This window comes from Eurosta solidaginis, chromosome 2 (genome assembly GCF_040869045.1).
Source record: "Eurosta solidaginis isolate ZX-2024a chromosome 2, ASM4086904v1, whole genome shotgun sequence".
In the NCBI taxonomy this organism is placed as follows: Eukaryota; Metazoa; Arthropoda; class Insecta; order Diptera; family Tephritidae; genus Eurosta; species Eurosta solidaginis.
Window position 1 is genome coordinate 273,629,302 of NC_090320.1, and position 16,314 is coordinate 273,645,615.

At 34.9% G+C, this 16,314-nt stretch overlaps 1 protein-coding gene across 2 annotated transcripts in view; it reads right to left on the minus strand.

Annotated features, from left to right (window-relative positions):
• Positions 1-4,442: 4,442 nt before the first annotated feature.
• LOC137240999 (apolipoprotein D-like) overlaps positions 4,443-16,314 on the minus strand; it is a 93,059-nt gene continuing 81,187 nt past the window's right edge. Inside the window, exons 1-6 of one of the 2 annotated variants that reach the window (XM_067768106.1) lie at positions 8,243-8,387; positions 7,575-7,686; positions 7,141-7,271; positions 6,911-6,993; positions 4,898-4,993; positions 4,443-4,745 (exon numbers count right to left, since the gene is read on the minus strand). In XM_067768106.1, the coding sequence (XP_067624207.1) occupies positions 4,615-4,745; positions 4,898-4,993; positions 6,911-6,993; positions 7,141-7,271; positions 7,575-7,686; positions 8,243-8,265 (576 nt within the window). In that variant the 5' untranslated portion in view covers positions 8,266-8,387 and the 3' untranslated portion in view covers positions 4,443-4,614. Of the gene's footprint in view, positions 4,746-4,897; positions 4,994-6,910; positions 6,994-7,140; positions 7,272-7,574; positions 7,687-8,242; positions 8,388-16,314 lie in introns of those variants that run through there. The other variant, XM_067768107.1, reaches the window with a different exon arrangement.

Sequence of the window (16,314 nt, forward strand, 5' to 3'; positions counted from 1 at the left end):
TTGATACTATTCAGCTTTTAAATAGGTAATTGACTATAATTTTGTGGTGTTATTCATAATAGTTAGTGAATGAGTAGTTAATTGACTAGACTATAATTTTGTGTCATCACACTAGTCAGTTTTAGAATGGTTCATGACTATGATTATGTGGTGTTATTCATACTTGTTAATATTTGAATAATTTATTAGACACTAGAATCTGTTCTGACGGACTCGAGGAAATGCTCGAGTGCTTTCTGTAACCAATTTGCAATGCATACTTCAGTTGACAATGCTAGATATCGTCCAAATCAACGGGCATATAAACACTAGCATGATGAGTCGACCCTCACCGTTACCTCAGCAGAGGTTAAAGAAGTCATTGAAAAGGCAAAGCCTCCCATATCAATAGTCCCAGGTGGAAAACCTATGCCGTTGTCATAACACCTTGGCCATGAGGGCACCAGCAGCCTATCACATTTTTTCTACTTATCGTTAAAAGCCTTTGCCATGCCAGAATAACCGAGAATGACAAGGATAAACCCACTACCAAAAACCGGAAACCCAGCCAGAATCAACATATATTATCTCTTTAGTCAGTAACGAAAGCGTTTATAGCCGTTAGGTTAGGTTAAATGAAATTCTTCGGTTATCCAACCATCAACATGACTTCCATAAAGTGCATATCACTACCACCGTTCTGAACAACATAAACACTCATCATAGGACGGTGCTGGTGCAGCTTGGCCTGTTTTGACACAGTCAACCTTCTCGGAAAGATAGATGGATAATTTATTGAGGACTGCACTGCGACCATTGCTCTGTTGTGCCCTCACCTCCTCCACAGCATCTCATCCAAGCCGAATTCCTTGATGAACACTGGCAGTTCTCTTAGTTTGGGGGATTTAATGTAAGATTGTTCTGGCCATGGTGAGCTCATAAACTTGTGTCCTGCGTTTTGAGATTGCGTTACATTCTAGAAGGATATGGTCCGCCGTCTCCGCTGATCGATCAGAAAATCGGCATGTATTTTTCCGTTACTTTTTAGTTTTTATATATATGTACCAAACCTGTAAAGAAAAAGTACCAATATCAGTATCTCAGTACTTCGAAAAATGAGTACAAGTATAAGTATAGAAGTACTTGTACTTGAATTGTTGAAGTACAAGTAAAGTGATTGTAAGTACTTTCGAAGTACTTTGATAAGTATTGAACGGTTATGAAGCGGATCAACTAGCACCCTTACGATTACTTAACTTTTACAAAATGGTTGAAGAAAAGTTTTACAGGTATTTTAATGATACATCAACAGATTTCAATATGCTTCAGAGTTATCCTCTTATGAAGGAACTATCACTCAAAATGAATACGCCCTTAACTTCCTCCGACCCAGTAGAGCATTTATTTTCCTCAGCAGGCATTTTTTATAGTCCCGGAAGGCGTGATGGACTTATGTTTGAAAAGCTAGTACTAATGAAGGCAAACACAAAACTACTTTAATATTGTTACATGTTGTAAAATTTATACTTATTTAATATGATGTTTTACTTGTTGTTGCTTTCTAATATGAATTTTACTCATATTTTGATTTTCCATTTATGAATCAAACTGACATATTTTATCAGAAAAAGTAGTTTCGTGTACTTGCAAGTATTTCGTATGTATATCTATTTATACTTTCGGGTTCGAAGTACAAGTACTGTAGTCTTACACTTTGTACATATATTTGAAGTACTTGAATACTTGTACTTATTTGGTACTAGTACAAGTATGTAATCATTACTTTCCAGGTCTGATATGTACGTATTTTGATTAAAATATACATATTCCAAAGTATAATGTATTGAAGTAATAATTTTTAAAGTGATATATGTATATATTTACATACATACTTTTTATATATATGAAATATAATGAACAAAATTTATTTGAGCTATTTTATCAATTTTCAAGCAATTTTTCAACCCGACTAGGACTAGTATATTAACTGATGCTGATGCAAATATCGACTAGTATGTCAATTGGTATGATATTGATGGGTATGCTGACTATTATGGTATCTGGTACGATGTTGGTGTATAGGTATAATGACTATTTTGTCAATTGGTATGATGCTGATACAAAGACTGGCAATCGTAGGACAGCGCCGTGTTAAAAATACCAGTTCATAATATGGAAAAATTGGTTGATGTCATACGTTCTCTGTCGCTGAATAAGTTTTCGCTCGTATTTTAAGCAGTAAACATCTTACATGCCAACCTAATAAAACCGCACTGCGTTTTTTTAGCGCACGCAAACAAGCGGTGTTTTTTGCCTTAACCCAAATAAGCATGCGTTGCGACAATGTAAAGCATGTGTGCAAACGTCAAATCTAAATATCACGCAGAACAAAAATTGGAAATCGAGTTAGGTTTTCACGCAGCAAATTCAATTTTGGTTGCTCTCATACAAGTTGCATGTGCATGAGACATTTTTGACAGAAAATGACTTGCGTGCGTTTATATTAGCTTGCCATGTTATGCTCAAATTTGTCTTCATCATTCTCTTTTTCCACGCATACTCAAAACAACAGAAAATTTTGCAATTGGATTAGAAGCTCTGCTCGCGCTATGCAACTCTGATCTATGTAGATTCACAGCGAAACTTTTGGCGATGCGTATAGCGCTGTTATCTAGCTTCCAGGGACATTGCTTAAAAATGTATCGCAAGTTGCAAATTTTGTAAAAGTATTCTTATTATCTCGATCCAAATACCTACCACAGATCATTCTCATTTTGCTGCATTGCCTCTGAGCTCTGAGCTATGACTGCGTTTTAAAGTTCGCGGTGCAATGAGTATTAGTAGATCTTGAGAAAAGCAACAATATTTAATACCTGAAAAATTATTTTCAGTATATTTTAAATTAACCACCATTAAATTCCGAAAATGTGCAGATTTTAAAAGCCAATACAAAACAGAATTAGAAAAAAAGTGATGTCGTTGCATAATTTTCCAGCATAAATTATTTGGATACTTTATCGTACACTCATTACCCTGAATAAAAACGTTGCTTTGAAAAGCAACAACATTCTACTTTTTAAGAGTGTTCAAAATGGTGGTGTTAGAGCGAGAAACTGCTGACAACCATCACCATCTTCTATTACACTATGATCCAAACCTAATTTCCTTCTTGAGCATGAGAGCTCTGACCTCACTGTAAAAATGATATAGAGTGCACTACAAGCCCACAGTTTGACTACAGCGTCCTAGATATACATATCCTGCATTCAAAACAGGGCAGAGTGCTTTGAAATAAAAGTAGATTCAGACGAGCTTGAAATTCAGACACACAGCTGATCTATTAGAGAGTGATTATGTAGTAATTAAAAACTGACGAGTGTAGGCACCTTCTTACAGCAATAAGAATGCCTCCAGCCTTCCTCTAACTGTAAAATGCAGATTTTTGTTTTGGTCGCAATCGCGATCCTATCCTTAAGATCTACGCTTACTAGGCGTTTGGCATAGCTGGGGAAATCGTGCAATTGGATGAGTGGAAAAATGATATCAAAGCAACCAGGTTTGTAAAAATTGTTAAGGGAATGTCGCAACGGTTTTGTGAAGGATAAGGGTGACGATTCCTCAGTAACCTCTATCATATTGTAGTAAAATTTGAGGAACTCTAAAGGTCGGAAAACTTGTTCATGCTATTAAATTGAACAAAGTGAATACGACATTGAATGCATCAGCGTCCAACGTCTAGATAATGGTTTAAAATTTAAAATTTTTATTTGTTTATTTTATTTGTTATTTGAATTGTTCAAAAGCTTGAAAGCTTCAGGCAAACGTTTGAGCAGTTAAGCAACGAACGAGTTTTAAATTAGTATCGAGCTACTCGAACTGCTGCATACATAGGTATACAGAGATCTAGTATCTAGTTATATACAAATCGATGGCAATATTCCACCATTTTGTATGTATTATTTAAATATTTTCAAATATCCCGACCCCGCAACGTTGGTCTACCCTAACCTATTATATGCAAGATTGTAAGGCAGTTTTTATCTCTTTCTCTCCCACTCTCCTCACATTTCACCCTTTTTTTGCGAAATGGATGTGTGTGTGTGTGAGTCATATGGGCGTCCAAAGTTCTCAACAGATCTTGGACTGGACCACGCTGCCAGGTATATCATAGAGATTTGATGTTTCTTTAAGAAAATTTAGGTGGGCGAGGTAAAAGGAAAAGAATTGTAAATGGGAGAGAAAGTGTGAGTGAAAATGGTAGAGAGAATTTGAGGGTGAGTGGCAGTGAGGTTGGGTTTGGTAGTTGGAGTGAGAGTTGGGATCGGGATTTAGCTTAGGAGCGGGATTGGGAGTTAGAATAGGGTAGGATTGTGAGTTTGAGTGGGAGTGGAAGTTGGAGTGGGAATAGGAGAGGGAATGAGAGTGGGTGTGTATGTTTGTATGTATGTAAATAAACAGAAAAATTATCTCTTTAACATTGCAATTTTATTTCCAATAAATTTTTAGCTTACATATGAGGCACTTTTACATCAAGTATTCACAGATTGTTAGAAATAAATGCATATGTACATATATATATGTAAGTAAATAACATTGAAAATTTGAATTTCTTTGAATTTTCACAATCGAAGCATATCAATTACAGTTTGATTGATCAGTTACTTTGAAACCCTTCAATGATATACCCTGTGCTAGTATAGCATTCTTTGCCTTTGTTATAACATCCTCAGATGGCTTGGCAGAACGAACAAGGATCCAAAGAGCTTCTGCAAAATCGAAAAAAAACAATGATTTTCGTTAAGATTTAATTTTTCTAAGAATATGTTGGTCAAATAATGTCCATGAAACCAAGAAAGTCAGACGCGATAGGCGCCTTGTCCATAATAACGGTAAAATTAAAATTGAAAATTTAATTTACCGGCATGTGAACCTATTAAGTCCATGCAACTCCATACGACAGCATAATTTTTGTAATCAGTAGCTAAAACCCAATATTTTGCCTCCGCTTGATAAGCTAAAAGACAAAGAGAATCAGGAAAAAAAAAACAATTAAATAGAAATTGATATATATGTGTTAAACGACTTTTATGCATGAAGTAAATTAGGCTTCCAGTGCAAGTTTGTCTAAAATTGAAAAGTGACATCATCCACTTCCATAGGCGGGTGATTTTTTGGGTGGTCACTCTTAAAAAACGGTAGTAAGTTTTATATTTCGTTAGCTTCTTATCGAGTGATTCAATTTCAAAACTTTAATAGTCAGGTTGGCAGTTATAACGGCTGCAGCCAGGTCGCCTAAGTAGCTATAGAAAAGCCATTTTGATGCCATACAACTGATTTGCACCTACCGAAAGATATATCGGCAATGTACTACAACCAGCCCGGGATGTTTTCTAAAATTAAGAATACTTCTTAAACATGTTTTAGCTAGAGTTGGGCATTCACACAGAAAATACGCTACAGTCTCTTTTGCAGACACGCCTTTACAACTTTTGCAGTCGTCATTGTCCCGAATACCCATTTTTTCCTCATGTGTGCTTAAAGCTCAATGACCGGTGCGAACTGTTATTATTATATGGCTGTCGGCTCTAGATCTACCCAGTAGACTTCTTGTGTTCCTTTCACTGTAGTTCAGCAATGTATTTATTCTTCTTTTGCTGAGCTTTGTTCACATAAAGATTACAGATTTTTTGTCTAATGTGGGCGTGTGCGGCATACTGCCGTGGCACCAACTTACCCAGTGCTCTGAACCTTATGTAGACTGGTGCGATTATAGCTCTTGTTAAGAGCATCTCACCACACCAAAAAGCCATACGTTAGTACTGGCCGCACCACTGCCTCGCTGGCCGGAGACCTCATTTCTTACATTTCACATTTCCTTGCAAGCGCAGAAATGGATGCAGGCTTTCCGTACCAATTTCTCACTTTCCAGTTGAGTTTAACAATCGATTTTTAGTCCTAGGTATTTGGTTTTACTTGATAGGGTTAATTGCTGGCCGTTTAGCCTTGGTAATGCAAAGCTGGCTGACTTTTACTTCAACGTTAAGAGTAGTAGAGTCAGTCTACTCCGAATTCAGCCTAAGGTCACATATCGTTTATGGTTATAAGTTATAGCAGATGGTCGGGCTAATACCTTTTTTGCTTTGTTACTGGAACGTACCATATCTTTATCCGGCAAAGGACCATCAACATCGATAACACTATCCTAAACCTTCGGGGAGTGTCTTTATCGTTAATACAACAACAACAACAGCTATAGCAGAGGTGAGAGTACCCCACCTTTTTGTGTTTCCTAATAAGCATATTTATTATATATGGTTATACATACAAAACTTTTTTATATAATATTTTCATTTTTAAAAACTATTCTTATTTGAATAGTTATTTCATATTTCATAGGATTTTTTTTTTTTTGAGTGTAATTAAAAAGAATTTACTTAAAATTGGAGTCAAAGTCGAGCAAAATTTCCCATCCGTCACTATAAAAGTTTAAACTTTCCAACAAACAAGTAAGGAAGTGTAAGTTTGGGTGAAACCGAACATTACATACACATCTGTATACTTGAAATGCTGTTGTTGTTTGTTTGGTGTGCTTAATAGTGTTGATATCTCAATATTTACTCAAGTTATCTTTTTAACGGACAGACGGACGGACGGACTGACATGGCTCAATCAAATTTTTTTTCGATACTGATGATTTTGATATATGGAAATCTATATCTATCTTGATTCCTTTATAGCTGTACAACCAACCGTTATCCAATCAAAGTTATAATACCCTGTGTACAAGTACAGCTGGGTTTGAAAAAAAAAAATCGAGAACTCTTAAAACATAAAACATCTTGAGATTTCAACCTTTATCTTGAAAGTTTGGTAGGATGGATGATCCTTAGCATTGTGAGTACGTAAACAATAAACACAAAAATATACTTACTAAAAACATCAGGATTGTATTTTACCAAAAGTTTGGCAGGAGCAACGATCGTCGCGGTGCCTTCAAGAGATTGAACCTCATTTCTATGAAAGAGAAAAAATAGTTTTAAATAAACTGAATTTTTTTAGTTGTGTTTTAAAAATGAAGTTATTATTGATTGATGAAAACCCTGAATTAGTATATAGGTATAAAGTAAAGGTTCCTTGTAGTGCGTGGATAAGCCTTCTTACTTCCAGTTCAATTGCGTATTGACCACCGAAATTTCATCACTGCTAATGGGAGCATAAGTTGCTTTGCTGCATCGAGCACCTTCTTCGAAAAGAAAGAAATATCTTCCGTATTCCCTCCACTCACCAAAATACTGCAAATAATCCAAATGATTATTTCGTTAATTATTGATTATAAATGAGATATTTGTTTTAAAAGTAGCAAATAAATAACTTTTTTTTTTAGTCTAAGCCATGAAATAATGTGATCTGGATATCGATTCGCAGGATCTGACTATTTTCTAGGACGATAGACCACAGCCTACGGAAAAAATGTGAAAAATTGGTGGAAGGAGAAACGGTGGAATTTCCAAGGATAACTCGTCAAAAAAAATAAAAAATAAGATACACCCTTACTTCTATTTATATATATGTTTATGTTTAAAACTAATACTCACTTCCGTAATATTAAAATTTGGCACAGTTGTTACATTGGGACATTTACCCCATCTTAAAACTTGAGCTGCCACCGGTGTCGATGTGAAAAAAATTATAAAGGCCAGCGACGCACTGGAAAAGAATAACATAAAAATGTATAAGCAAAAAAAACACGGCAAAACATTATTTTTATGAAAACTTTGCCCGATATACCTTTGACGAAATCCAAAAATACTTTATGAAAATTTCGAACTTTTCACTTCTTTCCACTTGGATTTCTTTTAATTTCTTTGAATAACGAGCCTTGTAGCTCGTTCAGTTTTTGTCTAAACGTCTCTCAAATGTTGTATTGATTTTTGACAATCTTTTTTCCGAAGAGTGTTCTAAATTTTTTTATATAAAAAAAAAAGTTATTTCCCACTTTGTAAAAAAGAAAATCTAAAAAAAAAACCTTCCGAAAAAAAGTTGTCAAAACTCAATATGAATTTTAAGAGATCTTTAGCTTGTTCTTTATTAGACTAAAATTGATTCTGCTATAATGCCGTATAGTCAAAAAAATTCAGGGAAATCCAAATGAATAGTTCGAAATTTTCGTAAAATATTTTTCAATTTTTCGAAAACATTTTTTAGCTTAGTTAGCACAGTTAGAGTTGAAGAAAGAAAGAATCACTTGTCTTGCCTTACTCACATAAGAAACTTTAAGGTTTGCATTTTGGTTTGAATTTTCCTTGAATTTATACTCAATAAACAATGCGATTAAATAGCACTTTCCTTTTCAACAGCGAAACTGTAAATGATATGGCTTCAAATATTTTCACGCCTTTTATATTTACCATCGACTACCCAGTACATGCCTCGGTGACTTCATACACAAAACCAAAACAGTGCTGCCAGAAGAAACTTTTAGTGGCAAATAAACTTTTTGGTATTTATACTTACAACACCCAATTAAGAATCAGACGATACTTTTTCTTTACTTCTCTAAGGCTGACGACAGAATGAAAGCGAAATGCGTTGCTATAATATAAAGGTAGAAAGTTATGAAAATGATATATTATAGAAAATTGTAAAAGCTGTCACAGTTTCAGAAACGTTTCAAGCTTGTTAAATATGTATATGAAAATAAATATTGCTTCTCGCCTAGCATAGCCTATGGCAAGCACTCTACCGTAAGCTTTAGAAAAGAAGCTGTATTACTGGGTTCCTCAGATTTTTGGCAGGCACCTTTTACACCGCATATATGGATGCCTTCAGTGGTGATGTGGCACTCTCACTTCCTCCACTTCTTCTGTTCCTCTTATTTATACTAACTTCTTTACCTTCGTCGTTTTTCTTTCTTCTTTATATATTATCAATTAATTTTTCCACGTTCGCTGATTTGCTGTCTGATTTGAGTGTAGTGACGAAACTAACGTTTACTTACATTCTATATTCCCCCCCCCCTCCCTTTAGCTACTTTCTCGACTACTTAAATAAACTTTGTGTTATTTTAAACTAAATCTGTAAATTATGTAAACGCTATTGTATTCACATATATACAGTCTTTATACCCAAATGATTCAAGGGGTTGTGTACCGCAACCCTTTCAAGGGGATGCCAGCGCAACTTATAGCTTCTACAACCCAATTGTTAACTTCACCTACCCGCGGCGAATTCTGGATCTTTAGCAGCCGATGCTCTGGTGACCCCAAGTTCCTCATGGAAGATGGCCTAAAAGGTTATACATATGTGGTCATAAATAAATCGATCCCGAGATGGTCGGTGGTGCTTGTTACCGGGATATACCGGATCTATATCCGGCAAAGGACTATCAATATTGATAACACTCTCCCAATCCAGATAAAAAAATTAGAGTTTCCCATTCTCATGCAAAATTTCTTAAAGCATTGTTAAAAATATTCAATAAAAAAAGGCCAAAACTGTTCAAATAAGTTTCAACTTTTGTTTGGTTTCTTATGTAAATATTTACTTTAAATGGAGATTCCAAGAAATGTTTGTTTTTATAAATTCAAACGAAAATCAAACAAGTGATCTCTAAAAGAAATCATCATACCTTTTACGAAAATGAAATCATATATTAAGGGCCGGTTTTTCAGTAGTTGGTTAAGCTAAGCTTAAACCAAGTTTGCTTAAACTCTAGTCAAATTTAAACTCCAGTTACTACTGAGCAGTTTTTCAGTCACAGTTTAAGGCCGCCTTTGGAGTAGACTTTTTTACGGCAACATAGGTGTTTTATTATTTATATAATTTGAAGATACGACATCAGCTGGATTTTGTTTACCCAACAAACATTGAAAAGATATTTCTCCAACGAAATATATATCTAGTTCCGGAGGTGATAACCAACATCATAATCTAGTCATTCTTAAACCAGATAGTTTTCGAATTGGTATCCAATTTCATTCTCCAATCACTATCCAACCTTTGAGAAATTTTGTAAAATTTATAGTTCTTGAGTTGATATCCAACGTCATTACCATTTTCAATTTATGATCCATCCTTTGAGAGATTTTGAGAAATGTACATGTAATGAATATTCAACAAGTTTCTCCAGTTGGTATCCTACATTGGATATCGAGTTGAGGTGAAGTTGAAAAAAAAATATCCAAGGTGGTACTACCAAAGTCAACAGCTATTTATTGTGAGAAATAAACATCTGATTGATAGCAGTAATGAAGCGTAATTAATCAAAAATAAATTATATATATGTATTTTAATTTATTTTCGTGAAAATACCGTAGTATTGGAATCTTACACTTGAGTCCAGTTAAAGAACCACAAGTTGGGAACTATCATTTTTTCAACTTCAGTAATAGTATTTTTCGCTATATAAAATATTCCCTCTTTTACCGAGTACGCTGATTCTCAAGTTGAACAAGTAACTGTTTCTAAACAACTCTTGAGATTTTAGAAGTATGCTATTAATCAACATGAGCTCTAATGTTACTCAAGCCCAAATGATTGTTGGGTATATTCGACACTATTTCGAACAAACCCAAATCACCGATAGGTTAGCTAGAGTTTAACCCTGAAAGATCGGCTGCTTAAGCTCAGTTTAAAATTCAATTAAAGTGGACTGAAAAACTGCAGAATAAGTTTAGGCGCACTTTAACTAACAAACTGAGTTGAACTTGTACTGAAAAACCGGGCCTAAGTTTGTCACGAATCTCAAAATTGTAAGTCCTTAAATTAGATTAGACAGATCCACCAATAAGTGTACCGAATCGAGCAGGTTGACATTCTAGTTTGTTTCTGTTTGAAAGCAAACTAGTCCCTGAAATTTTGAGATATGTTGATAAAAGTTGGTGGGCGGGTATATTTTAATGTCCGTTAAGACATTTATCCGAACTGGCCGGATCGGTTAACATATAACCCCCATACAACCGATTTTTCCGAAAAAAAGTTTTTCTATCATATCTTCCTAAATTAATGAGGTATAAGTTCCAAATTTCACCATATGCTTTCATGTGTGGCACGAGTTTTTGTCTGAAAAAAGCGTGAAAATCGGGAGAATATATAGCATATATCCCTTACTACACATTGTTCAGGTAAGAAACTTTTTGTAATTTATGCCCTATTTAAACCGTCCGTTGTTGTTGTTTCATATACTGTTGAATAAAAAAATTGGATATATCGGCCATATATGTATAGACAGTAAATATCCTATAGAACCTTTTGTTCAGATAAGTGATTCATGGTCATAGCTATCTCATGCGGACAAAAACAAACGTGAAACTTTTTGCGAGGACTACCGATCTATTATTTATTTTATATATATCGAAAATATTGTTTATGTATATCTGTTCTCTATATATTACATATCTTATACAGTTGATTATTCGGATATTACGAATGGGATGAGATTATTGCTCAGCTTCTTTCATGAAAGGTATAAAGTCTACGGCACTTACAGACAGTCCGGTGCTTACTTCTTTCAATGTGAATAAGGCTTGTTTGTCAAACAAATATAAAAACTATCCACGTGTTTTAATAACTTACAAAAAAATTTCCACTGAACCAGCGGTACAGAGTTAAGCTCAAACCGGTTCTGTGTACCGGCAACCGCTTTGAACCGCTGTAATAATTACTCGGCCTTATAATATTTCAAGGGCTAGCGCCGAAGGTATGAACAAGTTTTTAAATACTGAAATTTTCGAAATGTTACCTTTTAATAGTCATAGCCCTTCAGCGCCTTTCATGGTACTTGGTCCCCTGGCAGCGCTTTCAGTTGTTTCCCTTTGCAGACTTTTAAACTGCTATGAAAGACTAAGCATTTGGTTCTCTGGAGCAAAACAAAGCATTAAGATATTATTAAAATCATATAACCGCTCCTACATCTATAAATTATTAGTTTTAGAAAGCTTCATTTAAGTTTTATGGAAACTAGGTCAAAGTTAGGAGACGTCGTACTCTACCTGATCTACTTGAACTCAGATTTATTTACAGGCTGCTTTAATATAGAACAAAGACACTCCAAATGCTTTTAGATTTATCCAATCTTAGGGCTGCTGCTTAAAGCTCTATCATAAGATTTCATATATAAAACCAATTTATATACACATCGTAATTTTATTTGGCGATAACACTTTTTTTTTATTTTTGTTCCATGAAGCTTTTAAATCTAAATCAAGAACCTTAACAGCTGAAAGGGTTTTGCGCAAATAATATTTTTTCTATTTTTAAATTACTCTCTCTCTCTCTCTCAGAATGTGAGAATTTGATTTCAAACCGTTTATACTCAGCATAAATATTATACATATTTAACTAAGAGAGGTGTTTATTTCTTTAAAGAAATTATAAATTTGAGCATTTTGGCAAATCAGCAGCCCAGGTAGGGTGACATTATTTTCAGCAGTCGATATATTCAAATAAAGTAATTAAAAAAAAAAATATTTTGTTTAAATGGTTTTATTGAAAAAAATACTTACATTTAGTAATAATAATACTAAAAGCTAGAAAATAATTAGGTAGTTCCTAGGTACTGGTCATCACACTCCTCATCAATCTAGAGCGTTTATCAGACAATTATATAAAAGCGTTGGCCGCGTGAAATATCTAAAAATATGAGGCGTAGCATAAACTGATTAAGGTTCATTTGGTCTTACTTATGACTACCAATAGAAATTTGGCGCGTCCAACGCTTTTATTTAATTGTCTGATCAACGCCCTTGAGTGATGAGGAGGTGACTAGTACCTAGGACCTACCTAATTATTTTCTAGCTTTTAGTACTATTATTACTTAATGTAAGTATTGTTTGCACCGTGGTGTGATGGTAGCGTGCTACGTCTACCACACCGGATGCCCTGGGTTCAAACCCCGGGCAAAACAACATCAAAAATTTTAGAAATAAGGTTTTTCAATTAGAAGAAAATTTGTCTAAGCGGGGTCGCCCCTCGGCAGTGTTTGGCAAGCGCTCCGGGTGTATATCTGCCATGAAGAGCTCTCAGTGAAAACTCATCTGCCTTGCAGATGCCGTTCAGAGTCGGCATAAAATCATGTAGGTCCCGTCCGGCCAATTTGTAGGGAAAATCAAGAGGAGCACGACGCAAATTGGAAGAGAAGCTCGGCCTGAGATCTCTTCGGAGGTTATCGCGCCTTATATTAATTTTTTTTTTTTTTTATAAGTATTGTTTCCAATAAAACCGTTTAACCTAAACAATTTTTTTTAATTATTTAATTTTTAATTTTTTAGTCTTTATTTAGTTCCCTATTATTTCTCATTCTATTTAATTCATTTAGTGACTCGTTATTACAATAATCTTTCCAGACAATTTGTTACAATCTAAGTCCTCAATACATAATCCTTCCAAATACTTTACTCGACTCAGCGCCACGTATGCTTGTCCCTCCTCGTACTCCACAATATTTTTGTTCCAAATATTAATCAAATCCAAATCGGACCACAAATGTGATTTTTTAAATATCTCGATCCTTGCGCCACCTGGCTTCGTTTTTTATAGGTTGCTTTCCAATCATGTATGTATTATGAATTTTTTCTTATAATTGCATTGTCATCGGGTTCTGAACTATATTCCAAGTTTGAAGCTTGTAGCTTATCGGGAAGTTACTTAAATTTTAGTTACGAAATTCGTAAAACACCGACCGGCCGGCCGCTCGCTACACAGAGTCAAGCTTAATAAAACCATTTAAAAACGCCGTATTCCCGACTTGCAAACTAGAAAACATTTGCATTTTCTTTTGCGCGTTTGGCAACTTTGGTTTCTGTATAGGTTTGATCAAAGGTCGGCATATTTTTTTTTCTAAACATATTTTGCTTAGTAATTTTAAAGTTACTGATTCAAAGATAAGTAATCAGTTGAATGCTGGAAGATTTTCTTCAAAACTTTTTAATGAACTTAACAAAATATTGATTGAGTGATCAGATACCGTAATCATTATTTAAAGATTTTTTAAGCACTTGGCGATATAAACATACAATTTATGACTGTTTTTTGTTTATTGCTAAAAATAATGTTATTGCAATTTTTTTATTTTAGTACAGGAACAGTTAGCTTTATAATTCGTTATCTACAAAAACAAAATGTGGTCAAATATGTCGTATAGCATATCTGATTTAAGAGGCCCTGTCTCCAAGGAACTTGAGATGTCATCTTCATGAGCACTATGAAGAAGTCCGGCACTGAAGTAGTCAGGCGTGTAAAGAAAAGGAGCATGAGAGGGTACTGAAAGACATCTTCAAAAAGTCGGATTGCTATGCCAAGAAATTCACGATGAACCCCGTTCTCAAAGACAAATACGCTGAATTCGCAGTTAAAAAAAGCAACTTCCACACGGATACGCGCGTCACTCAAGCTCAACTTCGATCTTTGAAAACTCTAAAAGTATACACTCTTACTTATCCAGAATTACCCCATCCCTCCCGTCCTGCTTGTAGCGTGACTTCAAACATCTTTTAATTTGTAATGTGGAACTAACGCCTCGAACCCCCTTATTTATTTGGTTCAGCCTCGTTGAAACAGCGAGTTTTCACACAGGGGTTCAACTGAAGAAAATAAGTGCAATGAGTACCGCGGGTTGTGTAATACTAAGAGCCACATGACCATACTACAACTAGTAAGGAAGTATTCTGAAAAAGTCCTAAACTCAGAGCGCTATGCTCTATTTCTTCTGCAGGATAGATGAACCTCAGTGATTGGAATGCAACGCTGTGCGCTACCGCATTAAATGCAAAGCTACCATACCAATTCTAATTTTTACAAAAGTCTTTAAATTAGGCTTGGTCAGTGATAACAGATTAAGAAAGTTTGGGTTGGAGGAGGAAACTATCGAGCACGTATAGTGAATGATAATTACAACCTTTAAGTATACTTCACTATTTCCAGATCTAAAACTTTCTCACCAAAACAATTAGCAGTTTACGGAGGCAACGTTTTTAAAACTGCTAGCATTAAGATTCAGCAAGCCACTCCTTGATTGGAATATCTCGCTTATGGTGTACGTAAAATACCTCTCTAGGAAATAGGTAGAGTCCGTATGCATCAAGTCGTAGTAGAGATCATGTGCCCTAGACTAGAGTTCACTTACGGCGTAGTTATAGAACTGCTTTTGGATCAATTTCTCTAGTAGTATAGTAATACTAAATTTAAGCGTTGCGTGCGAGAAGTCAGACTAAGGAATCATATTAACACTTTCGTAAATGCTTTTATCACTTTTTTACCCAGTACGAACCTTGTTTCACTGTTTCATCTGCTACAACGCCGGGCAGTCTATTTGGTGTCAAACTTAAACAGCGCGAAATATAAAGCATGTGAGTACGTAAGTACCTTGGTTCGGCACTTTTGAAAAGTTAATAGAAGTAACATTTATAATTTGGGTCTAACTCGAAACCAAGGAACCAACAAAGAACTAGATCTAAGCTGAACATTTTCAAACTAAAATGGAACTGTCGAAATAATACCAATAAGCGGACTAGTTCTGATGGTACTTACGATTTTTAACTAAATAGGAACTATGGAAAAAGTGCTTAAAAACAACTAGTTCTAAAGTGGAAATTGTTATCTAGTTCGGAACTAGCTAAATGGTGATGCAAAGTAGATATACGCCGTCGCCGCCGCAGATTTAGGTCGTTTTTCGCACGCCGCTGCCGAATGTCAAAAATATTCAACTAGTTTAAGACTGTTCAGGCCATTTATTGTTCATGTCGAAAATTGGTCGGATATGGTCGAAAGTGGTATCAACGGATGCCGCATCACTGCCAGTTATAAGAAACTAATTGCGAAATTCAACTCCCTGTAACTTTTCAAAAGTTATTTAAAAAAACAGGCACTTTCAATGCTAGCTTAACACGGCCTTATTAAAACAGAACACTAAAAGAAGAGTTATATTATAAATTTATATGCTCACTTTGGATATTTTTTTTTTTCAAAAAATTAATAATGAACAATCAAAGTTGTTAAAAAAAAGCAAATTACCGAAAAAAGGCGTAGATTTTTTTTTTTTAATTTAATTGGTTCTAGGGGCATAAACACTCCTTTGAAATGATTCTTACCTCATAATTAGTTGAGGATTTATGTACGTATGAGAAGGGTTTGAAAAATCACTTGGGTTTAGATTCAAACATCTGTTGTTCATTTGCGAAACTATACAATAGCGTCTGAAATGTTAATTTTGATTCTCACACTTCATCCTTCAACACCCAAGTCTCCCGGTTTGACGTTTCCTAAAGTTGGCGGACATATCCAAAACTAGTTCATTGGAGTGAATCACATTGATTATAGCTTATAAACCAAGTTTAAATA